A 27890-nucleotide genomic window follows, 5' to 3' on the forward strand; every position below is an offset into this window, starting at 1 on the left:
AGCTGCATTTGGAGGAGTGGAGACGCGAACCCGGTTCACCAGATTACGAGTCCACTGCTCTTAACCACTACACCACACTGGCTCTATTGTCCTTTGTTCTTTCTCTCTTTGCTGTCTGATGCTAGAGAGAGAGGGAGCCATTTTGCAGTGCTCTGTTGTGTGTTTATATGTAAATAAAGTAGATTAGCCAAAACGCTGAGTCTGTTATGCAACTGCGCAAACTCTGCGGATCCCTAAGTGTGCCAATGTCTGTTGGCATCGGTCGCTGTGATGTTCAGGCAGAAGAAAGATTGTGAAGCTCCCGAACGATTGACCAGGAGGGAGGGAACATGCCAGTCGGGCATGCGTCTCTGCCAGGGTCCTACTCGAGTGTAGGCTGAGCTTCTGACACAGCTCAGGGGCAGGAGGGTACAACTCAACCCACAATCTCCCCCTGGCCTCCCCCTAACGTGCCTTCTGCCCCCCAGGCCCCCACCCCCGGCCGGGACTCACATCTTGGGGCACTTGGATGAAAGCAAACTTGTACTCAGCGGCCTGAGCAGGGAGGATGCGGGTGCTGAAGGCGGCTGGCAGGGTGGCCAGGCGGGTGGAGGGAAGAGTCTCCTTCTGCAGAGGGGGGAGAAAAAGCAGCTCGGTCACCCCCGGCGCAGTTCCTATCCTGCCCGGGGTCCGCAGATCTCGGGACAACGGGAAAAGGAAGTTTGTTTTTCACAGCAGACACGCCAAATGCAGCAATGGAATATGAAAACCGGTCAAAACCATCCGTTCCCTTTGCCCTGCGGACCAGGCACACTGCCCACCAAAGGTCTGGCAAAGGACACTCCTTGTCTCTTGGCGACTGGAAGTCAGGGAAGCTGGCGCCCGCCACATTTCCAGGGGGGAGGGTTGGGAAGGGCACCCCAACACCAGCACATGCTATCCCTGAAAAGCTCCCCCCAGCAGCCTCCTCCGTACATCTCCAGCAGGCAGGCCTCCTAAGTCCTCCCTCCGTTACCTGTCCTAAGTCCACTCCCCCCCCCCAAGTTTTTATTTATACTTTTCATGGTTATACATTTCGTTAGTTTTACAATCATTTCAACATTTCAAAGCTTGACTTCCTTCCTCCTCCTTCCGCGGTTCCTTAAATTTATTTTTAAATATCTTTTGCATATCCAAATCCATTTACTGTAGTTTTCTGTCTATGGGACGCCCCCATATATAGGACGATCCCTATTTTTGGGGACTCTGATTTAAGAAAACGGGGGTAGATGGCACAGAGTTGCCGAGCTTTTTAGGAGCTGGAATTGCCCAAAAATCGCTCACCCGCCACTGACAGTCGCATGCGTCACCCAAGACCCGCAGCCGCCAACCAACTGCACTATTGCCACAGAGGCAGCCAATCAGCCCTTCACACGGCCACCAATCACCCGCCCTGTCGCCACAGGCTGCAACCAATCGCCCACTCTGCACTACCCATGTGTAAGATGGGGGCATATGTCAAAGCTACTTTTAAAATAAAAAAATATAAAAGTCTTATACACAGAAAAATATGGTAATTTGCTCATTCAATTATCAACAACCTGCAGTTTCATAAGAGGTCCTGTTCTAAGTCCTATAGGACTTGTTGATCCCTCGAACTCGGGTGCAATGCAAATGTTTCAGGATCGAGGCCACCCAGCCCCTGGGGGCACCTCCCAGTCTCCAAGGGCAGCCCCACGTACAGCGCATTGTAGCAGTCCAGATGGGAAGTGGCTGCAGTGGGGCCAAGCTGCCCAGGAACAGCCGCAGGGAAGTCCTTGCCGCAGAAGACACTTTGGGCTCCCACAACAAGGTGGGGTTCAGGAGCCCCCACAGATTATGGACCAGGCCTTTCAGGGGAGGGCCCCCCAGTCCAGAGGAGGCCTTGCCCCCCAAAGCAGCTCTGGGGCTGCTGAGGCCCCCAGGGCCCCCAGGGAATCTTCCCCCAAAGACCCCCCACTCACGTTTCCATAGTCAATGTAGAAGACATGCACTCTGGCTGAAGACTCCACCTTTTCCACCCGGGCGCGGTACCTGTAAGGGAGGGGGGAGGGGGGAATAAGCTTGAGACCCCACACTTTTTAGCCAGAGCCACCCCCCATCACTTGTTGCAAGGCGGTGGGGCGGGCTGCCCTGAAAATGAGGTTCTCCCTTGCCAAAACCTCCATCCTTACAGGCAGCCTCCCTGGCTGCCTGCACCTCCTGGAATGGCCAAGGGAGGAGGTCATGGCCAAATCATCCCCCTGCCCCGGCTGGCACCCCGGGAGGCTGCCTTGCAAAGCTTAGGGGCTAAGCTGGAGGCGCTCGGAAGAGTCCCGAGGGTGGCATCCCACACCAGGCAGCTCCTGAGGGTCCCGCACCCGTGCCCCTCCCTCAACACAGCACCCTCACCACTCTCCGTCGACAAACTTGGCGATGCAGTAGTCTCCGCGGCGGGGGGAGTAGGAGCCCTCCACGGGGGGGTGGGCAGCAATCTCGCTCCGCATGGTCTCCATCAGCTTCTCTAGCTGGGTCCCTAAAACAAAGGGGGGGGGAGAGAGTCTCAGGGGCTGCAGGAAGCTATCAGCAGCTGCTCCAGGGCACCCCTTCTCCCCAAACGCCATGGGGCAGAATGGGGCATGCAAAGCTTTGCTTGGGTCAGTTGCACTGAGCTTATCTTTGGTGAACGCCCAGCCAAGGCAGGCCTCCACCCCGAGAGCTTGGGGGCACCCAAGGGCCCCACCTCCCCCAGCTCCGTATCCCCCATTCAGGGAGGGGGGAGGGTATGGGGGCTGCAGAGTTGAGGCCTGAACATCGGAAGGAGCAGCAGCAGAACAGCCCCTCTTTCTTGCTTAGCCCATACAAGCCCCCTGGATCCGGTCCCTGGGTCTGTCCTGCAAACATTCTGGCAAGGCGTCAATCAAACAGAGTAGCTCCCCCCCCCAGCCTTGCCCCCTTACCTGTCTCCACATCCTGCACATAGAAGTGGAGGTCATCTGTGATCTCCGTGACAAAGACGGGCTTGTAGTTGGCCGTGCGCTCCTTCTCCTCGGGAACCAGGACCACATCCTCCACGGGGGCCTCTTCGTAGTGCGACCACACCTGGGGGGGCGGGGGGGGGGGAGGAGGATGGAGCCAGAGGTCACAGGAGCCAGAGAGGTCTGGTGCGCAAGGCAGGAGGACCGGGGAAACCTCAGCCTAGTAATGATCTCGCAGGCCGGGAAGGGGAGTTGGCGACTGCAGAGGACCAGGAAGGGCAGCGGAGAGGTGACTTTGGAGGCAGGGAAGCAGCCACAGCCCCTCCTGCAAGGCCATGCTCCAGCTGATAGGGACAGCCTTTCCTGGGAGCGCAGAAACCCACATCTGTTAGGGTGAGGGGAGGCAGACAGTGGAGAAGGAGCCCCTGATCCCCCGACCGGCACCGAAAGCTTTCTGGGCAGGCTCAGAGCTCCCAGCCCTGGCTGCCAGAAGAGGAGGAGACAGGCAGGCACACCCCACCGCCCCCCCCCTGTGCCAGGTGGCAGCCTCACCCGGGCCCCTGCGCAACAGGAGCACAGCACGGCTGCGCTGATGCAAAGAGACAGGCTGTCAAGTCCGATCGAGTCGCCGGGTGGGCGGCCGAGCAGGGGGAGCTGTGACAGGCAAGGCAGCCGGGCTGCGGAAGGGAGCCCACACGACGCCGTCCCCCTCCCTCTCTGCCGCTCAATTTACACCTCCACACACCAGAGAGAGGAGCAGGAGGAGGTCAGCGGCAGGAGACAGCTTTGCTCTGGGGCTGCCACCCCGGGAAGCCTCTCTCTCTGCCCCAAGTGCAGATCTCAGCCTCCTGCCAAAGGCACAGACGCCCAGCCTGACCCACTCAAGCACCCTGGCGGAGAAGGTGGCGCAGGGATGGTGCTGGGAGTGCAGAAGGGCTGCTCTTCAAACCCAAGGAGCTCAAGCGCTACAGCCACAAAACGCTCACCAGCCACGTTCCCAGGGATGCCACGGAAAGAGAAACGGAACCAGCCAAAAATGGGCACCCAGGGAGCTGCAGCCAAGAGAGGAGGGGAGCAGGACCCTTGGCCACAGCAGCCCAAGCCGGGTCCCCTCGGCTCAAGGTGGGCTGAGGATGGAGAGAGGCCCGGGACTGGCCTGCAAATGGCAGGGGCTCCAGAACAGCCTGTCCAGGAGGGACTATGGTGCCCGGCCCTGGCCAATGACACAGCGCTGAGCCTTGCATGCTCTCTAGCTGTCAGGGGAAGGACCAGGGTGCAGGCACCATAGTGCGGCTGGCTGCAAGGGAGCTGAGATCTACCTGGGGGCCGAGAAGAGTCCAGTCGACAGCCGGGCGTGAAGAAGCGCAGGCAAGGGCCAGGCTGATTGGAGGGGAGGGGCCGTGGAGGGAGGGGGCGGGCAAAGGCAGCCGCCTCTTCCAATCCTGCGGCTCAGTCCGGCCATGCTGTGTGGGCCCCCCCTCGCAAGAAGCAGGCCCACACCTTCACACACAATTTCCGTGCCAGCGACACAAATCACGCAGGACGTGCCTGCTTCCCTGGAGGCGTCCAAACAGCCTCTGATTTAATTAATGGAAGAGTGAAGTCAAACGGTGCTGGGAGCCCTCCGGGGGCCGGTGCTTCTGGGGCGACACTCTCCCGCCGGAACGGGCTCCATTAAGGCAGGGGGAGCAAGTGCCTGCCCCCCCCGGCTCCCAGGACGCTTCCGTGCCTGATTAGGTTCTCCCCAAACTGCGTGGCAGTTCACGAGGCAGGACTTAGAAGAGACAAGCAGTGACAGGATGGGTCCGTCCTCCCCCCAGAAGCTCCTTCGCTGAGCCTCCTCCTGCCCTTGGGGGAGAAGAGAGCAAACCCGTCCTGGAAGTGGGGCTGCCCCAGAGGAGTGCGGACGCTTCACATCCTCTGCTCCCGAGGACTGACAAGGGGCCTTTGCAGGCATTTGTCAGTGCCAGGCTGGAGCCATTTGCATACGCAGACGTCCCCCAAAGGCCGCTCAGCCGTCCAGCACACTGGCAGAGTCCCGGGGAGGCTGGTGGGAAGCAGCCCCTCCTCACAGGCTCAGGCAGAGCTCCCCAAGGGGCAAGGAAATCTGCCGCAGACATTCTGGATTGTCAGCCGACGGACCAAAGTGGGGAGGAGGGAGAAGAGACGGAGGAAGCTCAAGAGGTCTCCTCTCCTAGGTTGTCAGGATGCCATCCCTGCAGGTGAATCAGGGATGGAGAGGCCCACCTTCTCCCTCTTCCCCAAAACCCTCCAGCTCCTTGGATCGGGAAAAGGCCTTGTGCCTCCAGGAGGGGAGGGCAGGGGCAAAGCGCTCCCATTCTACCCACATTCCGAGGCAGCGGCCAGACAGGAGAAAGAGCAAGGCAAGTTGTTAATTGGCAATTAAAAACTGAGGGCAGACAGCCCTGGCTCAGGTGGGGATTCCTCCGCGCTGGCTGGCGGGGCTGAGGCTGGCAGGAGTGGGCCTGGCAACGGGGCAAAGGGCACCTGGCCCGCATCCGGCCAACGGCAACCCTAACCTGGTCGGCTGGCAGGGAGAGTGGAAGGGGCCCGGCTGAGAGGGGAGCGATGCGCCAAGCGATGCTGGGGAGCCCCCGAACCTTGGGAGCACACCCAGGCGTGCCCCTTCGTGGACCAGAAAGAGGACCTCCCCCCCACCTCCCGCCTCCCTTCCCAGCTGGCGGGTACCTTCTCCTTCTTCTGCTTGGCGGCCTCCTCTGCAGCCACCAGGGGCTTGTAGTAGTTGCTGCGTTCCGCCGTGAAGTGCACCTTGGACAGCGCTTGCTCCACCAAGGCCACTGACAGGTTGACGCCGTCGATGTGCAGCCAGCCAATGAAGTTCCCGGCTTTGTCCATGCTCTCCACCTCCACCTCCACCTGCAGGAGACACAAAGCGGGCAGAACACCGTCAGGGCGTCCGGCGGGGGAGAGGGACCCGTCTCCAGAGGGGACTGCAAACTCAGACCATTCCAGTCTGGGGTCACCCCAAGATCCGGCCACCTGCACCCCCTGATTGAGGTGCCGCAAAGTGCCATCCTGCTAAACACACTTTGCCAGGCGGCTCCCTCCGACACCGAAAACCACCTCCCCAGCAATACCCTCCACCCTGCGTGGGACCCAGGGACGTGGGGAGACTTGGGTGGTGAAAATAGAGCTCTCTCTCACACACTCGCAGTCTCTCTCACACAAGCTGCCTGGGGCAACGGCACTTGAACAAATTCAAAATCAATCTGCTCTCCGATCCCGGGGATCAAGCAGCACATGACTTTGCTTCAGGGACTGCCCTTGTCAGGCGCACAGCACAGAAATCAATCCTCGCTCAGGACACAACGAGCGACAGTCAAACGCCAGGGACGCGGGGCCTCAACGTCACCGCAGCGTCACCCCCCCTGCCCCCCTCCAGGGCACGGCTTGTTGGCAAGAGGGCCACAAACCCCGGTGGTGGAAGCAGCAGGGCCACAGAGCTCAGACTGCCCAGGGACAGCTCCGGGGGGCCTCTCCCCGCAGCCCGCCCCCAAATCTCCTTGGCATGTGGGCTGCCTTGATACTCCTGGGCTCAGTTTGGGAACGGAGCTTGCGTGACCTCCTGCCATTCGAGTGAGGCGTTCTCCTTGCTGGGAGCTGGACCATAACAATCTGGGGTGACCTTTGGCCAACCATGCCTTTTGGCCCAGCTTGCCCCACAGGAGAAAGCCGGGGGGCGGGGAGAGAGATACAGCCCCCCCAATTCACCCTGGAGGGCAGGTGTGGTAAAAATGGAATGAACATATACATTTCTTGGCTAAACTGCAGGACTGTAGACCTCTCCCATTCAAAAAGCAGGCCAAGATATAGACACATTTTTCCAAAGCGGATGGGGCCCTTCCGGCACCAGTCGAGGGCAGCTCCCTGGCGCCTGAGGAAGGAGCCCAGGGTGGCAGTGCCCAGCTTCTGCTGCTGCCTACCCCATCCCTCTGACCGTGCTGCCTTTCCATGCCAGCCCCCCCCCCCCAGCCGCAGAGCCAAGGGGGCCTCTGCCTTGGAGGCGGCTGCGCTAGGATGAAGCTGGCCCCTGCTCCAAAGCCATAAAACTCCGCCCTCACGACTACAAACACTTGTATTCATTTAAGCTGCTTCAAGCTCGATTAAGCAATAAAATGGATGTCTAAATATCCAGGAATTTGATGAGGTTTGCAGACAAGGGCGCAAGTGCAGCGCCGGCCAGGGGAGAAGGCAAGCCGGCTCCTCTGCCCCACTGGGAGCTGGGCCCAGGGACCCAGGGCAAGGGGGAAGCTCCAGAGACCCTCCGCAGGGCGCACCGGCAGGCCCCACAGGAAGCCACGGGGTCGCAATAGCGCAGGGGACCCCACCTCTCTCTGCGCCTGCCGGGGCAGTACCCCTCTCCAGGTATTCAAGGGCCACTGCAGAAGGGCAGGTTGGAGACCGCAAGGAAGGGGTCAGGCGGCGCTGTCACCCCCTGGCCAGCACACCAGGAAGGGGGTCTCCCAAGCCTCCCACATCTGGGTGGGGGTGAGAGGGAAGGAGCCAGCAAGAGACACTTAAGAGACACTTGGAAATGTTGGCTGCTGGCTTCTCTTCCTCTCTCTGCACCCCCCCCCAACCCCACCAGCAATTGCTTTCCTTGCAAACATTCTGCAGCCCTGCTGGGGAGTAGGAGAAGAGCCAAGCCATTACATTAGTTCCTTGCTTTTTCCACAGGAAAGGTCTCAAAGTGACTTTGCAAGAGAAAATACTACCAGTCACAGCAGCTGCCTATTGCTGCCGTCTCCTGTACCAGAGGCAGAAGACCAGTTGCTGCTGAAGATGAGTGGCCTGCGATGGAGACACTCCTGTGCTGCTTCCACCTGGGGGGGGCACAGGGTGCTGGATGAGACCAAGGCCTCTGGTCTGATCCAGCAGCAGCAGCAGGGTTCTGGGCAAGTTTCTTGAGCACCAGCCTTTCCTGGCCCTCACCCAGGCAGAGGGTCTGCCCAGGAGCTTCCTTCTCCCCAGAGCTAAACAGGTAGCCTGCTCTGAACTGGGTCCCCCCCCCCATTAAGTCCTGTCTAGGAGAAGCAGCAACTGCTCCTGTAATAAGGGGAGACAAAGCACATGAATGAAATATGCAAAGGAAAACATCAGACACTCCAGCCACTTTCCGAGCAGATTAGCATTTGCCCACCATTCATAATGGATCTGCCCATAATTAGCAAGAAGCAAATGGTGCGAGAGGAACAGGCAGCTCTGCGCGGTGGGAGAAGGAGAGGCAGAGGCAGCCGGCCTGGCCCCAAATGCCCCCACATGCAGCCTGGGCAGAGGGGCACCTCTGGAAGCTTCCTGGGCGCCTGGGAGGCGGGCGCTGCCAGGTTGAGCAGGGAGAGGGGAAGGCTGGGAGGGGGGCTCCCACGCGACCGTCTTCTCATCCAGGTGGCCAAAAGATGGATGATTCTGCTCGCCTGCAGTCAGGGGGCAGCCCCAGAGCCTTCACCTCTGTTGGGCCGGAAGTACCTGCCCAGGAGGCACGTGCCCTGCAGGGCTGGCCTGGCCATTTGCCAAGATCCAATCTGGGGGAGGCAACTACAGAAGGATTCCTCGCCCCACCCCAAGACAAGAGGCAGAACAGATCACTCCAGGTGAGCCCTTCCAGCGAGCCCTCATGCCTGGCACCGGCAAAGGGGCAGGCCAGGAGGAAACCGAAGCCAAATAAATATCAGGGTGAAAAATTCCCTCTCTTTCTTTTGGCAGGAGGAGAAGAGGTGTCTGTTTGGGGGGAGCCCAGCTGCTGAGCAGAGAGAACCCAGAGAGCAAAACCTGGGCCTGCTTCCCCTGTGAGCCTGAATAAAAGCAGCTCAGGACTGGAACCTGGCCCTGGGTGTCTGGCCAAGGGCGGCCAGGGACAAGGGAGGGTGCCCCCCCCCGGGGTGATGCTCTCATGTCCTCTGCGGGGAACACCCAGAGGCAATCAGCCCAAGTCAGCTGGGCCTTCTGGGAGGCCTGGAGGAGCCCCACAGAAGGTGGCCCCAATCCCCCAGTGAACAGGGTCCAAGCCCAGGAGGTGCTGTGGGGAGAAGAGATCCTCAGGCCCTTCTCCTCACCCCCCCCATGCACAGAGGAGGACGAAGGCCAATGGCCAAGGAAGCCTGAGGCTCGCCCTTGCCTGTGGGCACTTTCCACCCAGCCCCACGGATCCTGGACGCCCACGGCTGCAGCTGCCTCCCCGCCTTCCAGCTCCTCTCGCCGTTTAGGCTTTACTCAGTTGTGAAAAGGCTTTTGATGCATAAAGCGAAGCACTTAGCAGAGAAGCAGGTTTTTAAACTGCTGCACGGGAAGGAGGCGGGAGGGGGAAAGGAGCGGCAACAGCAGGAGGCAGCCTGGAGGGGCTTCAGAGCCCACCCTCTCCAAGGAACACCCCCCACTGGGATCTCCCGCCTCTCCCTTTGCACCCAGAGGGGAAGCTGTCCACTGGGTCGCCTTCCCCTTGCCACGAGTGGGGAGGGAATAGGGGCTGGGTGCTCCCAGGGCTTTGAGTGGCCTCTTGAAAAATTCAAGTGTTCTCCGCTTCCCAAAGGCAAGCCGGGGGAGATCCACTGCGGCGCAGCGCAAGCAGATCATCGTTTTGCAACACGAACCACTCAAGTACGGGCTCACCCAAAGGAATCTCTTGAGTTCATGAGAAGTTCTGCCTCGGCAACAACAAACAAATGTTCAAAGCACGAGGCTCCAAAGAGAAATCAGGACCACAAACAAGTCATAGAGTAAGATCTCTGGCAGACAGACTGTCGACCGGTGACTTTCCCCATAACTGAACTTCCATGCTAGAAAAGGTTTACTCTGTTTCCTTTGCACCGGCCGTAATCTGGAGGCCGGCTCTGCTCTCCTGCCGCCTGGGGCAAGGCGGGGGGGGGGCCTGCAGGTGGCTCTGAGCTCCCCCCTTGTTGTGGAAATGCTGGTCCACCGCAGGCCTTGAGGGCCTGGCCTCTCCTATCCAGCCCTCCCTTGCTCTCCTCCTCTTTTTCCGTCGGTCGCTGCTGCTTTGGGCTTCTTAAAAAGCAGCCGTAACCCTGAGTCCCTGAGACATGCAAGGCAGGAATGCTTAGGAACAGAATAAGCTCCCCGGGCAGCCCCGCCGCCTGCCCCCTTGCCATGGGTCCAAAGGCTTCCTTGGAGCCAAGGGACGCCTGTGTCTGGGCTGCAACACACCCTGAAAGCTCTGCGTGCAAAAACAGGCTGAGGGAGACCTTGGAGGGTCGCCTGGGGCGCTCATTAGGTAATGTTGGGGGCCACCCCAACCCTTCTCCCGCAGACTTTGATTCCAAACTTTGCAATTGAAAAGACACGATTTGTCACCGTAAGGTTGCGGAAATTTAAAAGCCATAACCATCACACAGGCCGATAGATTAGGAGGCGGAATGGCATGATTAGAATAACTATGTGCTCCAGATATCCATCTTATTAAACTTAACGGTTAAAAAAGCACTCTCCCCTTGCCCCCCCCCCTGGAGACTCGGCTTATGGCTTCCGCTCTCCTCCCAAGACCCATCCATCACCCTCTTTTCCTCCCCCCCCCAGGAACCAGGGCTGGAATTACGAACCGCTGAGCGAGAGGCAGAAGTTTTAAATTAAGTATTCAAAGGCGGAGGTGAGCCGTGAAAATGATAACAGGGGTTGTAAGGCAGAGAGGCGAGATTTACAATCCCCTGCGTGGGGGGAAGCTGTGACGGATCAGCAGCGGGGTGGGGTGGGGAGCCAAATGAGGAGGGGGCAATGAATTTTAAGAGGCAGACGGGTCAGAAGTCCTGCCAGTTGGAGTGGTAAAAGCGAAGTCGCTGAGAATCCGGTGCTGCCATTAACGTCAGCCGTCTTGTATATCTTATATTTACAGTATACGCACGCAGAGCGTGGTCTGTGCGCGACAGGGTCGCCTTTCAGTCTGGATCCTGCAGCCTCACGGAAGAAGTTGCAGAAGAAGTCCAGCGGCAGGCGGAGAAGGTGCAGCTGAGATTGTCCCCTTTCCGAAACCTCTGGCGACCCCCAGCTGCCCATCAGGGTCTGCAGCCTAGGGTCTGACTCTGCAGAAGGCAGCTGCTGAACCCCCCTCTTCCCCAGCCCCCCAAGCCCCTGGCAGATGGGGAGAAGCTTCTATGGGACCTCTTTGGGAGGGAACTCCCACCTTCCTCTCCACAGAAAGCCAGGACCCCTTGCCTTTTGCCCAAGGCAGCTTCCCTTGGGAAAGCGCTCAGCCCAAGAGGGACCTTCACCCAGCACGTGGCACCCCAGAGCTCGAAGCCTCCCAGACCCTCCGGCAGGCAGACCAGTCGCAAATCCCCACTGCTGACCCCGCCAAGAACAGGGCAGGAATGGCAAGTTCCAACCGGGGGGGTGGTGGATGAAGATGATGGACTACGCTGAAATGGCGAAATTACCTGGGGAAATCAGAGACCAGGAAGAGAAGAAATTCAAGGGAGAATGGGAAAAATTATAATGTATTTAAGAGAACATTGTAACCAACTAAAAAAACACACCACCTTGGCAGGATTAGAGTAATGCTGGTAAAATACAATGGGAAAATGGTTAATAATATTTCTAACAAATTAAGAGAAAATAGGATAAGCCGAAGGAAAAAGGGATGGACCACGGAAACCAGGGGAGGGCGGTGGGAAGTCAAGGGATTCTGAGAATCCTAAATGCGAAGGTGAATGATATGTTTAAATTGAAATTCGTTATGTAAAATCTAATAGAAAATGTTTATATATATAAAAAGAATGGTAAGTCCAGCAGCCCTGAAGAGAAAGGGAGGATGGAGCAGGGAGGGGATGGAGCCGGCCTCTGCAGCCTTCTCTGGGGCAGGCATGGGGGGCTGCCACGGGGGCTCTCAGCCCAGGGTCCCAGCCCGCCCACCCACCTCCCTGTCGCCCACCCAGAGGGAGGCTCGCTTCCAGCCGTGGGGCTGGCTGTCAAGGCGGCCGAGCGGAGGAGCCTTCAAGCCCACCGAGTGATTGACAGGGCTCGCTAGGTAAACGCGCCAGCACTTGCCTGTCACGCTCAAGCCTCATCCTCTGACAAGTATCTATTAGTACCGGAGTTTATACACATCTCATGTCAACCCCCCCTGCTGGCGAGACGGCCCCGGACGCAGCATGGACACGGCGGGAGGAGGAACGACTGGGGAGCCAGGACTTGTCAAAACCAATCCCTCCAGCTTCCCAGAAGCTGCCTGCTTGGGGGGCTCCTCCCACAGCATCAGATTCATTGGGGGGGTGGAGCTTTTGATGCCCCGCAGCCCAAGAAGCCGGCAGGGTGTGTGGCAGATGAAGGACCAGGATGGAGAAGAGTCGCGTCTGACGGCCGGCCTGGCTCCTGCGCGCGGTCCGGGGTCAGAGAGCGACGGGGCACAGCCAGGAGCCGGCGGATTCTGCAACCTGAAATGCCGCATGCAAGGAGAGAGACCCCCCCCCGCCACATGTGCAGCTTATCATTCTGCCTGCGCACCTGGCCTCCCTTTGTGTCTGTTTTGGGGAATGCTTGTAGCTGCGTTGATTCAAAGGCTGCCCCTCTCCCAAGTGAATTCCGCTGGCGTTTGTAAAGTGATAAGCATTGCAGATTCTTCCTAACACAATCTGGTTTCTCCTTCCCGGCCCCCAGCTGGGGAGCAACGCCATATGCCTACTACCTGCCCAGGGGGATTGTCGCAGATCCAAGGCAGAGATCGAGAGGGGCAGGCGCAGCCTGCTGAGGAATCCTGGGGGGAAAGGCTGGCATGACTCCCCTGCCCAATTTGCAGGGATAGAACGGCTCCTGGAACCCAACCCTCAGGCCCAGAATGGTTGGCGGCAGCCCCACAAACCGGCCGCTGGTCCACAGGCTCTCTTTGCCCAGGTCTTCTCCTTCCTTCCTCTGAAGCACCAATCCTTTGCTTAATGAAGTTGCCCCTGTAGCTCTACCCCGTTCCTAGAAGGAAGACCTTGTCTCTTGTGTGAAATGAAGGAACAACAAGGAGGAGGAAAGAGAGTCTTCTCGCTGCCTGCCTGGGAAAAGCAGTGGTTCCCAACCGGTGGGTCCCCAGATGTTATTTGACTACAACTCCCATCATTCCTAGCCAGCATGACCAGTGGTCGGGGTGATGGGAGTTGTAGTCCAACAACGTCTGGGGACCCAAAGGGACAAGGATGAAGGAGAAAGGGACACGAGTCTCTCAAGGGATGGGGAGCCCTGACTCCCTCAAGGAAGGCCAGAGTCAGCATCAGGCGCGCCAAGAACACCCACCTGGGCAGCCCTGGAGCAGGAGAGGAGCAGGTGACCAAGGAGCCCCTTGAGAGCCCCACAGAGCCTGCGGTGCCAAGGGCAGGCAAGGGAGGAAGGAGCTCAAGAAACAGCGCTCCCCCGCCCCCCAGTCCAGAGGCCTTGGAGGTCACCTGAGGAAAGTGGGCTGACTGGTCTGCACCATACTCAGGAACGCAGTGAGCAACCTGTGGGGTTAGCGGCACCTGCACAACCAACTGGCCGGCCTCAGCATCCCAAGGGTCCAAAGTAAAACCCTGTGATGCTCACAGATCCGCCCCTCCAGTGGAAGGGAAGCAGCGCTTGGGAGTGAGGCAACAGCCCCTCCTCAGCTCCCCATAAAGCCCTGCTTCAAAACTGGGGTGCCTAAATTATGCCCCACGTCTGCACACAAAGAAAGCCCATTGTCCTCCTCCTCCTTCTCCACGCAACAATGGGGGAATGCCGAAGAACAGGCTGGCTTCCCAGACGGAAGTTGAGGGCTTCAGGAAAAAACCCCAAGACCCCCAACCCCCCTCCTGTGTCTCTTTACTGCCTGCTATGGGAAAGGGGGTCCTGACTTAGTGTCTGGGTCCAGGCCAAGGCCCGTCTCTGATCACTCAGGTTTCACGTGTGATGGAGCCGCAGCAGAAGCAGGCTAGTGGTTTGGCCAAAGCTCTGGCTCCCAAGGGCCCCAGCTCCTAGAGAAGCCCCAGCAGGGCGTCCCACCCCCCAGCCAGCCCCAACAGAGAGGGAGGGACAGAGAAAGAGAGCCAGCAGCAGACCTGGGCAGCCCCGAACATCTGAGGGATCTTCCTCATGGAAAGCCCATGAAACAAGCACAGGGAAGCTGCAAAAGGAAGGCCCCCCCACCCCCTTCAAAAACACTGTCCATCTCCCAGGACCATCACAAACTCGCTTGCCAACAAAGGTCCATATGGTTCAAGCTATAGTTTTCCCAGTAGTGATGTATGGAAGTGAGAGCTGGACCATAAAGAAGGCTGATCGCCGAAGAATGGATGCTTTTGAATTATGGTGCTGGAGGAGACTCTTGAGAGTCCCATGGACTGCAAGAAGATCAAACGCATCCATTCTGAAGGAAATCAGACCTGAGTGCTCACTGGAAGCACAGATCCTGAAGCTGAGGCTCCAAGACTTTGGCCACCTCATGAGAAGAGAAGACTCCCTGGAAAAGACCCTGATGTTGGGACAGATGGAGGGCACAAGGAGAAGGGGACGACAGAGGACGAGATGGTTGGACAGTGTTCTCGAAGCTGCCAGCATGAGTTTGACCAAACTGCGGGAGGCAGTGGAAGACGGGAGGGCCTGGCGTGCTCTGGTCCAGGGGGTCACGAAGAGTCAGACACGACTAAACAATTAGACAACAACAAAGAGACCCCCCCAATAATCCCCACTAACCCAAATGCCGCTGGCTGCGGAAGCACATTTCCACTTGCTGAGTGGGGTGTGTGGGGTGTGGCATCTCTCCCCCCCCCGGAGGTACTCAAATCCAACCCAAAACGCAGCAGAAAAGCCCTTGCAGGGAGAAGTGCTGCATTGGCAGCAGGTAAGCAGCGTTCAAGGAGACACACAAAGCGCCTTTCGTTAAGCAAACTAAGCAACCCTGCGAGATCCTGGAGGGGCTCAGGGCAAGGCTGCTTAGTGCAGCAAGTCCAAATGCGCTGGAGAGAGATGGAGCAGAGAGGCGAGGGAAGGGGGAGAGAGAGAGCCCAGGGAGAGCCAGCCACGGACTGCTGCAGCGCACAAGGCGGGCTCCATCACAGCTAGGGGGCGGGGGCTGGGAGGACAGAAAGGGTCTTTGGGTTGCCGTTTTGCCACTAAGAAGGAAGAGCAGGCAAGCTGTCATCACGAGGCATTAAACCACAAGCTTGAGATAAACACACAAGCGCCAGCCTGCAGGAGACCTCAAAGGGGGGGGCCTGTGCCCCTCCCTCCCGAGGCTCAGAGAGCAGCTCCCTGAGGTCCCAGGCGTGGAAAGAGAGAGCCAGAGGCCTCTCAGGGCCGCGATTTGGCTGCCCTTGGCAAATGGAGGAGCGCAACACAACATGGCCCAGCGCGACCTCGGAGTGTGCGAGAGCAGCAGGCATCAATTATAAATAAAGAGCCGGCATAGATCCCAGGCCAGAGGGGAAAGGAGCCGTCCTTGCGGGGCCCACAGAACCAGCCGCCTCCAGGGGGCTGCTCGGGGAGCCCCTGCCTTTCCGAGGCCACAGACCAGCACACCCAGAACCCCCGCCTACGTCGTGAGGCCCAGTGCCAGGAGGCCACCCCCACCCCACGCTGCTGATCGGTACCGATTCCCTACGCATCTCATCGATCTACTCTGTCCTCAGCTTTAAATAAAACATTCCGGCTCTGATTGTTGAGGGATCAACAATCCTTTTCCGCTGGGGGCTCCGAAGGCATCGCTTCCAAATGGGATACATACACCAAGGGTTGGGGGGGGCACGGAGAGCCCTGGCAGGGCAGGAGCCACAGGGATGGGCTTTGGGCTCTTTTTCCAGACACCCAGACGGCAGCTGCCATGCTGACCCACCTTGCAGGGCTGCTGTGAGAATGGACTTCGTGAAGCACACACAGTGCTCTCCAAAGACTCTGCAAGTGCCAAGGACTCTTCTAAATTAAAGGGAAACGCAAACCCCGTTGGAAGGACTGGGACGAAACTCAGCCTGCGTTGAAGGCTGGCGCATTTGCATGGGGAGAAGGCTGCTTCCTCGACTGCCTTCCTGACCTGACCTGCCTCCTTCCTTTCTCTCTCTCTCCTCAGACACGGAGCAGTGAGCACGGCTCTTGGGAGCTCCACTCTAGTTAGCTGGAACTAGGATCTTTCCTGTCCAGCCGTTTATTTCCTACAATAATCTCGGCTCTCTCGTTTTACATACTCCGAGTCTCAGTGCGGTTACATCAAGGGTGAAACATGCTCCTCCAGGCAAGCGTTTCAGTGCGCTCTTCGACTTCTGCTGATGCATTTAAACTCCAAATGCCATCAGGTGATGCGGCTCAGCTTGGCGTGCAGATACAGGAAACGCAAAACCCACCTTAAGACATTGTGGGCTGGACTGAACTAATGCAGCCGCAAGCCAGCAAAAGGGCTCCAGCCAGCGCAATGGGGCTTCCTCCCCTCCTGCCCCAAATCCACTGGGGGGGGGGAGAGGAGGAGAATCCCCAGAGCAACAGACAAGGAGCGGGGGTGTCTTTATGGCAAGCAGAACTGCTTGTGCTGATAGACAGTCATATTAGCACCAGGCTCAATCCCACCCCCCTATTTCCCCTGCCTCATCAAGACCTTCTGCTTAGAGGTCCAAGGACACCTGAGGTGGGAGGCGTAGCAGAGCTTGAAGGGTGCTGCCCATCGCCACACCTGAAGGGATGCTGGTGGCCTGACGCTATCTGGGGCTCCCAAAGGCTGCCAGAGAAAGATGCTTTAGGCCGGTGTGCTCTCGCCTCCCCTTGACTCTTTTACAAAAAGGAAAAGGCACAGGCTCGAGGTCAGAGCTTGAGGGGGGGGGGGACGGCACACCAATAAAAGCCTCTGGGGGCAGCTGGGTCAGCACAGGCTGAGAACGGGGAGCCAGTTCTGGAAAACGGCGCCTGAAGACCAGCCCCCACATTTCCCAGCACAGCTAGATCTGTGTGTCAGCTTGCACTTCCGGCCGTGAAAAGACGCCTCTGTGTTCTCCCCCCCCCCCATCTACCTGCTCTGCAGCCAAGGAGAGAAAGCAGCTTAATCCCTGGTCCATTTCCACAACTGCTTCCCCCTGGGGGGTCCCTTTCTGCTCACGCATGCAAGCAGACCATGGCAATTCCCCCCTTCTCCTCAGGAGCAAAAAGGGAGGCAGGTGAGGCGCATGGAACGGCATGCTCAGCCTATCACGTTAGCTGGTGGGAAGCCAGAAGCTCCTCCACACGCAAGATGTGCATGGCATGTCAGTGGCAAAGCACAGTCGCCCCCAGTAAGGCTGGCAACTGCGGGGCTCTGGATGGATCCCCAAGCGGGGAGCTCTTCTCCGCAAGAGGACAACCCTCGTGGGAGGCGGGCGAGAGTGCGCCTGTGCCAGGGACGAGTGATTGATTATTCCTGCCACTTTCTGCACTCGACCCTCGCCTATCACACCCTTATCTTATCAGGACAGGCCTGATAGCCTGGAGAGACCTTCAAGGTTGCTGATCAGGATCAAACAAGCCAGCCAGCAAGCAAGGAGACAGTGACGGAGCAGAAAACTTATTGGGGGGGGGGGAGGAAGAGAGAGAGGCAGGCTCCAGCTCCCCCTGGGAGGGCAAGAGAATCCCCTGGGGGAACAACACCCACCCAGGGAAGGGGGGGCCTTGGACAGTCCCCCGGGGGCAGCCTTGCCAATCGCAAATGGCTTCCCACGGTTGGGGAGACGGCATCCCTCGTCCCGAGCCCCCCCAGAAGCAAATGAAACACAAATGTGAAGCTGAAGGCAACATGCCACGAGGAGGTGGGTCAAATCCTGATGGCCTCCTTGTGCTGGGCCTCCAGGAAAAGGTCAGAGGTGGTCTCTCGGGATGGGTGTCCCACGCCCAGTTAAAAAACATGGCCGCGAGGGTGCTGAGAGTTGCAGGTGCATTGTGGGTGGGGAGGAGGGAGAGATTCACTATGAAACTGTGACGGGGGGAGACAGAGGAGCGTCTCACCTGGACAGAGGCAGGGCCCTTTGCAGTGGACATTTCGGCTGGGCTTACGAAGTGCAGGGATAAAGACCCCTCAGCGTGGCTTGGCTGGAGGAGGAGGAGGAGAAGATTGTGACTGCCGGGAGAGCTCCCTTTTATGGGATTCGCCTTCTCCCCTTGTCCTGTTTGATGTGGGTGAAAAACTCCTGCATGAACTGCTTAAGGTGAGCATCACGTTGATGCTATTGACACTGGCCAATGCGAACTGAACCGTCGGCATGTTTTATCATTTAAAGCTTTGAGTGGCTTTCAGTGAACTGGTGACTGCTGAACGATCAATGCTATAGGGTAGTATTTTCATTTTTTATTATTACTGCTGCCTCCCGTGTGAACAACATATTTGTGGGGAAAGCCAGCCAGGAGCCATCTGGCCACGCCTCTCGCTCCCAGGAGAGGCAGCCGTGAGCTTTCCCACTGCCTTGGGACCCTCGGTGGCTGGGCTGCTCTTGCCCATCGCTGCTTTGCTAAATGGCGGAGGAACCGAGGCCTGCCAGGAGGCGGGAACTGTGCCCCCCCCACCCGGAAAGCAGCCACCTTCCCCCCATGGCTCGCACAAAGGCCCCTTTGAAAGCCATCCCCAGAGCGGCAGTGGCAGCCGTCCAAGCGCACAAGCACGCAGGTGGCATGCAAACCAGCTCCAGCTGACCAGCCCTGGCCCAGGAGAGGAGGAAGCCAGCTGGCCAGGGCAAGGTGCCTGGGCAGAGGTGGTGGGCGACTCCTCCCTCCGCCTCACCCACCAGGAGGGCTTGGCTCTGGCAGTCTGGTGGAAAATCACAGGGGAGGGAGAGAGAGAGAGAGGGGGGGCTTTGGTCCAGTCCACTCCCCCCTCCAAAACAAAAAAACCCAGAAGGAAGCACAGGGACTCAGTTGTCCAAGAACAGAGCTGGCAGGGGGAGGACTGAGTTCACTGCTAGGACCCCCCCCCCATTTGCATCTTGCCCTCCCCAAGGTCTGTCTGGGGGTGGGAGAGAGAGAAGGACAGCCGTTTTGACTTCTCCACTGAGCGCATCAAGGCCACAAAGGAGCCAGAGACAAGCAGCCTTGTCAAGCCTTCAAGCGCTCGCTGGGTTGCAGCAGAGTCCTTCCCGCCCCATCAATGCCTCTGTTGTCCTGGGCAAGCCCAATTATTCCGCTGCTCTTGGGCCTCCCTGTGGGAAGATAGATGCTGGATCCCAGAGGGCTCCAACTGCTGCGAGGGTTACCCAGGAGCAAGGGCACCTCTGGGCATGTGCAGAGTACGGCCCCTCCGTGATCCCCGAGTCTCCCCCCCTGCCCACCAAGGACAGCGGCAGGACAAGAGGAATGGCATTGAATTGGCGTGAAACCTGGCACCACATCGCAAGGACCAGTGGAAGAAGAGGCGGAAGCAGCAGCGCAGGCTCCCTTGGAAGAAGCGGCTTCCCATCCCAAGAGGAGAGCCGGCTTTCTGGGACACCCCCCTCTCTGGGACACCCCCCTCGGCTGCTGCCTCCCTCCCTCCCTCCCAACTTCTGGCTGGGGATGATTTACTTGCATCTTCAGGAACAAGTCACCTGCCCACCGAAGGGCTGCTCGCCATCGCCCCATGCCGGGGAGGCGCTGGGCCAGCTGAGTTACGGCACCCAGGCGGGGAGCGGTATTTATAGCAGACCATAAATTTCCTTGACTCCTAATAAGTTGAGGTAATGGCTCATACTTTAGTGCTTTTTGCTGTGATTTCCGAAATGCCTTTTAATTAGGAGGAAATGGCAGGCTGGGCTCTGCAGAGACGCTTGATCTGCCACACCCGCCTCCTTGCACCCGGTCCCTCACCACTGATCTCTCACCCCGAACGACGGCCAGGCCAGGAGGGACACATGGTGCTCCGAAGGCACTTGCCGAGCACTCCCAGCCAAGGCAGGCCAGCAAGGCCAAGGGCCACCCAACTGGCTTCTCCCAAGCGCCTCAATGGGTTTGTGTGTGTTCGCTTGCTGCTGCCTCCAGGGAGGAGCTTGCTCTCCACGCCTCTCCTTGGCTCACATCTGGACCAACATCCCTGCCCACTTTCTGCAGGACAAAGGGCAGGGCCCATACTTGACAAGCAGGAAGCCCCAGACTCAGCCCCCTGGCAGCTCCAGGCAAAAGGGACCTTGGGAGTCCGGGGCTGGGAAAGACCCTGGAGATCGCTGTCCGTCAGAGGAGACCATGCGGGGCTCAATGGAGCAATCCGTGTCCCACCCTGGCACAAGGCAGATTCCTGAGACAACCGCTGCTCAGCTGGAGGGAGGCACTGGGCAGGTGCGTAGCAAACGGCAGCTACATTGAACTGCCAGAGGACTTCAGGAGGAGGAGGTGAAACACCCCTGGGAAGGGACCCAGAGCCTTGAGCCCAGGTGGCAGCAGCCAACACCCATTCAGGTGAGGCTCACCCTCCTGCCAACGCCAGCCCTCACGAGGAGCCTCAAAGAAGCCCAGCCGCTGGAAGAGGCCAAGAGGGAACCATCTGGTCCAGCTTCCTGCCTTTCAAAGGCTCTAATGCGAAGCCCACAAGCAAATCATCTCAGGGCAGCGGGTCTCTCCTACAAATGGTATTCAGGGGTTACCAGGAGCACACAGCCTTGGCGACTGGGAGCCACGGATGCCACATGCCCTAGCTGGGCTGCTGTTAAGGTGCCCTGAGACTCTCACACAGTGGTTTTACAGGCTCAGTTCTCCATCTGAAAAATGGGAATAAAACAGCAGGCTTCCTGGCAACAGGTTTGTTGCAAAAGACTAGCAAACACAACACACTGCAGAGATGCGCTTTGTAAACGCAGGCTGAAAGTGAGCGTTTCAAGGGTAGCTGGGCTGCAGTCTGCCCTGCCAGGAACCGGATGGGACCCCGCTGGAAAGCCACTGCAAGTTCAGGAGGGACCCAAGAGCAGAACCCCTTCTCTCCGTTTGGGAGGGCGGGCTGAGCCCCTCAACTTTGCAAGAGGGGAGGCCTTGCAAGGAAGCCCTGGAGCCAGGGTCTGCCTGGAGAAGCAGCCGATACAATGCAATAATAACCAGGCAGAGAGAAAACAGCCAGCGGAGGAAGAGGAAATTTTAATTTCAGAAATCAGTTTGGATTAGCCACACTCTGGTGCAGCTGTGGCACGAGAGGCATCCAAGAGACCTTGTCAGGGGAGCAGGCGGCAGCATCAAGGGCAGCAGAGAGGGGCCCAGGCTCTGACGGGCACAGCTAAGTCTGGCCTAATTGAGACAGATGAAATGTTGGCCCACTTCCCCTCCCCACCCCGACTCCCCTAAGTGGGGAAGGGCCACAGCAGCTCAACAGTGGAGCACCAGCCCTGCCTGCAGAAAGCCCATGGCCTTCCCAGATGGGACTGGGAAGGACCCCTGACTGTTGCCCCAAACCCCAGAGAGTCACTGCCAATGGGCCAGGGGTCTGCCTAAATAGAAAGCCGCTTCCTCTATTTCTAATCTCCCCTGGTTGTGAGCCTCCAACCCTACAGATTTCTCTTCGGTGTGATCCAGCAGAGATCTTTTGCCTTTAGTCTTGCTGTGAAAACAGGGCTAAGACAAAGATTTTGTCTGTATCTTCCACTTGGCTGGAAGAGAAGGCAGACTTCTCTTGCTCACACAGCAGAACCTTGCTCATGTTCAGAGGGGGCACTCTCTTCTCTGCCCATTGATGCCCCAGGGCTTTGCTCTGCCTGGGGCACCTGCCTGCCCAGCCCCCACCCCCAAGCAAAGCCAGGGACCCATCAATATTTCCTGGAGAATCCAGATGCAAGACAGCCAGCCAGCCCTGTCCACAAAACTGTGTGTGGCTGAAGGTTCAGTGATGGAAGGCGGGTGCCTGCCTAGGGGGGAGCAGGCACGGGGGGGGGGATTTAATGCCAGACGCTGGTCAGTTCTGCCTCTGAACCCTCACTCACCTGTAAGCACTGTGCTAAGGTCATGGGGTGGGGGAAGACCAGAAGAAGACAAAGCCACCCACTCAGCCTCAGTTCACTGGAGAAACCCCCCTCTCCTTGCCCACCCACTTTGCCTTTCCCTCTCCCCCCCCCCCAAGGCAAAGGGGAATATAGGCCACTGGGCACCAAAGCCAGGGGGCAGCCCCAGGAGCAGAAGTTGTGCCCTGAAGAGATGGGGCCCCCCCAGCTTCAAGTCCTACACCCCCTCCAGAGCCAGCTCCACCCAACCACCCTCCCCAGGGAGGAGCCCGCAAGGCATTCAGCCCCAGAGGCCCATGGGCCACCAGCACCCCCAGAAGGGGCAAAGGGGTACCTCAAGGTCACGGGCACAAACTCCAGGGCCACCCCAGCCCAGCTGTGCCCCAGCTGCCGTGGGCTGATGAGGACTCAGCGCCACTTGACACAGGGGAAGGGATGCAGCCCACCCAAAGGAGCAGATCCCACGCTAGTTTCAGCCTCGCGTCCCAGGAGGGTTAGAGGAGGGCACTAAACATGCTTGGGCAGAGCAGACCCCAGGAGGACCCTTCCCCAGCCCCAAACTCTGCCTTTCTCCAGAGCCCGCACCTGGTCCTCCAGCGCAGCCACCTCCTGGGATGTGCCCCCCACCGGCGCCCCGGCCGGATCCAGGGTCCCCACCCCAGCGAGCGAGACCCCCGGCAGCCTCTCCCAGCCCCCTTCTTCCCCCCCCCAGTCCCGGGGCGGGGGCTCCTGCCTGCTCCCTCGCCCGGCCCAGTCGTCGAGCGGCAGCGGAGCTCAGCAAAACGCTACTCCGCTGGCCGCCTTCCCCGTTAACCCCTGGAGGGAAGCGGCGCAGGAGGGAAGCGGGGCGGCGGCGGCGTTAAGACCAGCGAGCGAAGCCTCCTGCATCACGCTAATGCTCTGCCCGAGAACACGATGCGTCAGCAGCGGCGGCGGCGGCGGCGGCCCATTCCCGTGCTGACTGAAGGACAAAAGGATGCGCGAGCAGCCCCGGCTGCTGCTGCCGCTGCTGCCTCCGCCGCCGCCGCTGCTGCCTCCGCCGGCCCCGGGAGGCGAGAGGGGCGCCGCCGCCGCCGCTAGAAGATGGTCCCGGGCTGCTCGGCTCCTGCCGCCGCCGCCGCCGCCCCCGCGCGCCCTCCCCCGCCTCCGCCTCCTCCTCCTCCTCCCGCCGCAGTCGACGGGCGAGCGAGGCGCTGAAGGCAGCAGCAGCAGCAGCAGCCGGCGCGGCGGCGAGCGGGTGCCGCAGCTCTCGTCGACCTCGCCGCGCCGCCGGGGGGGCGCCCGCCTGGCCGCCAGCCCCACCGAGCCCCGCTGAGGCCAGCGCCCCGGGCTCCCCGCAGGGCGGGCGGGCGCACGGACGGGCCGGGGCCGGCGGAGGAGGCGGAGGCGCGGGAGGAGGAGGGCCGGCCGGCGCGGGAGCAGCTCGCTCGGGGAGCCCATGGAGCAGCCGCCCCCCGGGCAGCCCGCCGCCGCGGCCAGCGCTGCTCCGCCTCGTCCCGCTGCTGCCGCTGCGCCCGGCGCCCAAGGACGAGGCGCCTGCCCGCGCCTGGCCAGCCTCTCCCGGGCACCGGGCATCTGCCATGGACCTGCATAGCTGGCCGGGCCGCTCCGGCGGGCGCGCGCCCCTCTAGGAGGAACCATTTTGCCTGCCTGCCGCCCCCCCCCCCCGCTGAATCGCCCGGTCCGGCCGAGACGGGATGGCGCACCCGGGCTGAGCGCCTCGAGGGGACGCACGGACGGACGGACGGACGGACGGAGCCTGCCAGCGCAGAAGGCGCCCCCCCCCTCGCCGGATCGCACCGAGCAGCCCTCTCCGCCCTCCTCCTCTTCCTCCTTCTCCCCCCCCTCTCCCTCTCCCCCCCCCATCTCCCCTTCCGATGGAGAGCGGCGCGGGCAGCCGCGCGCTCCAGCCGGGCTAAGCGGGTGGGGGGGCACTTCTCCGTTCGATGCCGAATCCCCCACGATGGTGAAGTATGAACGTGCCACACCATGAAGCTCTTGTGGCAGGCAACTGCGCACCACGCCTGGAATGCCGCCCCGCTTGCCGTAGTCTACCTCGTGGCGCAAACGTGGCTGGCGTGCGCAGTGGCGGCCGTGGCCGGGCCGCAGAGCTGCCCCTCGGTGTGCTCCTGCAGTAACCAGTTCAGCAAGGTGGTGTGCACGCGGCGAGGCCTCTCGGAGGTGCCCCAGGGCATCCCCTCCAACACGCGCTACCTGAACCTCATGGAGAACAACATCAAGATGATCCAGGCCGACACCTTCCGCCACCTCCACCACCTGGAGGTGCTGCAGCTGGGCCGGAACGCCATCCGCCAGGTGGAGGTGGGGGCCTTCAACGGCCTGGCCAGCCTCAACACCCTGGAGCTCTTCGACAACTGGCTGACGGTGGTGCCCAGCGGGGCCTTTGAGTACCTCTCCAAGCTCCGCGAGCTCTGGCTGCGCAACAACCCCATCGAGAGCATCTCCTCCTACGCCTTCAACCGCGTCCCCTCCCTCATGCGCCTGGACCTGGGCGAGCTCAAGAAGCTCAAGTACATCTCGGAGGGGGCGTTCGAGGGATTGTACAACTTGAAGTACCTGAACCTGGGGATGTGCAACATTAAGGATATGCCCAACCTCACCCCGCTGGTGGGCCTGGAGGAGCTGGAGATGTCGGGAAACAACTTCCCCGCCATCCAGCCCGGCTCCTTCTATGGCTTGAAGTCGCTCAAAAAGCTGTGGATTATGAGCTCCCAGATCAGCCTGATTGAGCGGAACGCCTTCGACGACCTGACGGCGCTGGTGGAGCTCAACCTGGCCCACAACAACCTCTCCTCTCTGCCCCACGACCTTTTTGCCCCCCTGAGGTACCTGGTGGAGCTGCACTTGCACCACAACCCCTGGAGTTGCGACTGCGACATCCTGTGGCTCTCCTGGTGGCTGCGGGAGTACATCCCCACCAACTCCACCTGCTGCGGGCGCTGCCATGCGCCCATGCACATGCGCGGGAAGTTCCTGGTGGAGGTGGACCAGACGGCTTTCCAGTGCTCGGCCCCCTTCATCATGGATGCCCCCCGGGATCTAAACATCTCCGAAGGGAGGGTGGCCGAGCTCAAGTGCCGCACGCCTTCCATGTCCTCCGTCCGGTGGTTGCTGCCCAATGGGACCGTGCTGAGCCACGCGTCCAACCACCCCAGGATCTCCGTCCTCAACGACGGGACCTTGAACTTCTCCCAGGTTTTCCTGACGGACACGGGGGTCTACACTTGCATGGTCACCAACGTGGCGGGGAACTCCAACGCCTCGGCCTACCTCAACGTGAGCACGGCCGAGCTCAACACTTCCAACTACAGCTTCTTCACCACCGTGACGGTGGAGACCACAGAGACTTCGCCCGAGAACATCTTCCCCAAGTTCACCAAGCCGGTGCCGACCACGTCCACGGGCTACCAGCCGGCGTACACCACCACCACCACTGTGCTCATCCAGACCACCAAGGCGCCCAAGACGGACCCCGCCTCGGACAACCACAACGACAAGATGCAGACCAGCCTGGACGAGGTGATGAGAACCACCAAGATCATCATTGGCTGCTTTGTGGCCGTGACGCTGCTGGCGGCGGCCATGTTGATTGTCTTTTACAAACTTCGCAAAAGGCACCAGCAGCGCAGCACCGTGGCAGCCGCCAGGACTGTGGAAATAATACAGGTGGACGAGGACATGCCGGCCTCCTCGGCCTCGGCGGCAGCGGCTGCCCCCACTGCTACGTCGGGGGTTTCAGGTGAGGGGGCAGTTGTACTGCCGGCTATTCATGACCACATTAACTACAACACTTACAAACCTTCACACGGGGCTCACTGGACAGAAAACTGCTTGGGGAACTCTCTGCACCCCACGGTCACTACTATTGCCGAACCTTATATAATTCAGACCCACCCCAAGGAGAAAGTGCAGGAAACGCAAATCTGACTCCTCCCCCCTCCTCAAGAAATTATTAAAAAAAAATTGCAATAGAATGCACAAACAGAAACAGACATCAACTTTTGTACAGAGAGGTGGGGGCGGGGGGACAGTTTTTTTCTCCTCTTGTATATGCTTATATATTAAGTCTATGGGCTGAGATAAGAGAAGCAGATTATATTAAAAAAAATGTAAAGAACCCCCCCCTATTTTCTAACTTGTAAGTTCTATTTAAAGGGAGGCAGCAACTTCAAACAGCCCCCCCGCGCCCAATCCCCCAAACAGCAGCAACAAAAAGGAGAGTCAGAAATTGCCATTGTGACTTCCTGGAATAAGATCTATTTAAAGCGAAAGAAAGAAGGAAAAGGCAACAGTGAAGATAAAAAAGAAAACCACAGAACCAGGGACTAGCAGGGGGTGGGATTTGTCCTTTTTAGAAGATGTTACTTAGAATGCAGTAAAAACAAACCCGTTTCTATAGAGACACTCTTTTCTTAAAGCCCTGGAAAAAGAAAACTCCCCGTATTTACAGAGCTATCTTACTTACAGGGGGGGAAAGGGGGGGGCGCACCAAGAGTTTGTACTGTGCCAAAATGTTACAAATGCAATAAAAAAGGTCATTTTTTAAAAAGAAAAAAACAGCAGCAGCAACAGAAGGACAATTATCACAAGGGAACGAAATACTTGTATTATCAAACTGCAAAAAAATCTAAACCAGCAAGAGCCTGCCCCTCCTCCTCCCAGCAAGGGTGTGGTGGACGTGGGGCCGACCATGTGGGGGGTGGGGGGCGACCCCTGAGGGAGCGATGGGCCGGAGGGTGGGGGGCCCCCTGGCGTGCCGCCCCCTCCTCACCCGCGGCTGGGAGGAGGAAGAGCTGCTTTGCGCCCAAGCAGGCCGCCTGGTGCCTTGCCACTGCACCACATTCCTGCGGTGGTTCTGTTTAACCCTCTGTGCGCAGGGTCCAGTGCGCAAAAACAGCTTTTTCGGGGGTGGGGGCGGGGGGGGGGCGGCGAGGGGAAGAGCAGAGCAGGAGGACGTCTTGTGCGGCCGCCTGGAGGACAAGCTCGCATCAGCCTCGTGCGCCGCGATGGGTGCTTGCGTGTCGGCTACCCTGTGGGCAATTTGACATATGATTGTAGAACCATGAACCAATTTTGTGCTTTTCGTTCCTTTCCCCCCCTGAAGGTGGAAGTGAGGGGCGGGCGGGGGGGGGGGCGAGGGCTGCTCCTCCCTCCTCCGTGTGGGGCTGGGCTCTGGCTGCGAGGGAGGGAGCGGGTGAAGGGCACACTCCTCAGCCCTCGTCCTCCTCGCCCACTTCTCAAAAGGCAAGCGGAATGCCACAGGAGGGAACGGGCAAAACTGGCATCCTCCGGGAGGCAAGGAGTGCGGTTTGGAGAATGGTGCTGCCCCCCACGTCCCCCCACCCTGCCTGCCCTCCGCCAAAAATAACCCCCCCCTGTCCTTTAGGAGGGGCGAGGAATGTGCAAACGGGTCCGGGCACCGTCGGGTTCTTCTCTGTGCCCGGGACCCCGCCAGGGGCTTCCCATGACTTTGGTTGCTCATTTCTGCTGGAGATTTGATCAAAGAGGTTGCAATCTGTTGGGGGGGGGTGTTGGGGGGCAGCAGAGAGGGCAACAACAACCCAAAAGCCAGAATTATCTGACTGTAACTCTGAGACAAGTGTATTTTTGTATTTTAATAAATATTGTTAACGTTTTTAATAATGCAATGTCCCTAAAGGGTTATGCTGAATGCCAAGACCAGGGGAGGGGAGGGGGGAGAGGGAGAATTAAAACCACAACCGTATTTCCAAAGGTTTTTGGGACCCAAAAACTGGCCTGCAAAGCTGGAATTGAGGTGGGCAATTTGGGGACGGGGAAAAATGGGAAGCCTAAAAGGTTCATTTCAAAAAGCAAAAAGGGAAAAAAAAGTATTTAATATTTTTTAAACTGTCAAGTAACCTTTCCTGGAATTAAATAAAACCACTTCAAGTGCTAGAACCAGCCACTCGCGTCCCGTCTATTACTAGAGCAGCGGCTGGGAGGGGGGGCACAGGGCCCCCTGCAGGTGTTATTGTGTCCCCTTTTAAGGGGAGATGGGGCAGGACCCCAAATTAAGGACACC

General features: G+C 59.2%; 2 protein-coding genes across 2 annotated transcripts in view; one reads left to right on the forward strand and one right to left on the reverse strand.

Annotated features, from left to right (window-relative positions):
• SND1 (staphylococcal nuclease and tudor domain containing 1) overlaps positions 1-27890 on the reverse strand; it is a 220023-nt gene that overhangs the window by 2525 nt on the left and 189608 nt on the right. Inside the window, exons 17-21 of the mRNA XM_082238802.1 lie at positions 5664-5852; positions 2937-3078; positions 2389-2512; positions 1962-2031; positions 493-606 (exon numbers count right to left, since the gene is read on the reverse strand). Of these exons, the coding sequence (XP_082094928.1) occupies positions 493-606; positions 1962-2031; positions 2389-2512; positions 2937-3078; positions 5664-5852 (639 nt within the window). The remainder of the gene's footprint in view (positions 1-492; positions 607-1961; positions 2032-2388; positions 2513-2936; positions 3079-5663; positions 5853-27890) is intronic.
• On the forward strand, positions 23341-26315 carry LRRC4 (leucine rich repeat containing 4). The gene has a single exon (XM_082240706.1). It carries the CDS (start codon positions 23816-23818, stop codon positions 25772-25774), a length of 1959 nt encoding a protein of 652 aa, XP_082096832.1. The 5' UTR covers positions 23341-23815; the 3' UTR covers positions 25775-26315.

This window comes from Podarcis vaucheri, assembly GCF_965113315.1.
Source record: "Podarcis vaucheri genome assembly, chromosome: 10".
In the NCBI taxonomy this organism is placed as follows: domain Eukaryota; kingdom Metazoa; phylum Chordata; class Lepidosauria; order Squamata; family Lacertidae; genus Podarcis; species Podarcis vaucheri.

Coding starts and splice junctions, on each gene's coding strand:
- LRRC4 (XM_082240706.1), top strand. CDS start 23,816: ATGAAGCTCTTGTGGCAGGCAACTGCGCACCACGCCTGGAATGCCGCC.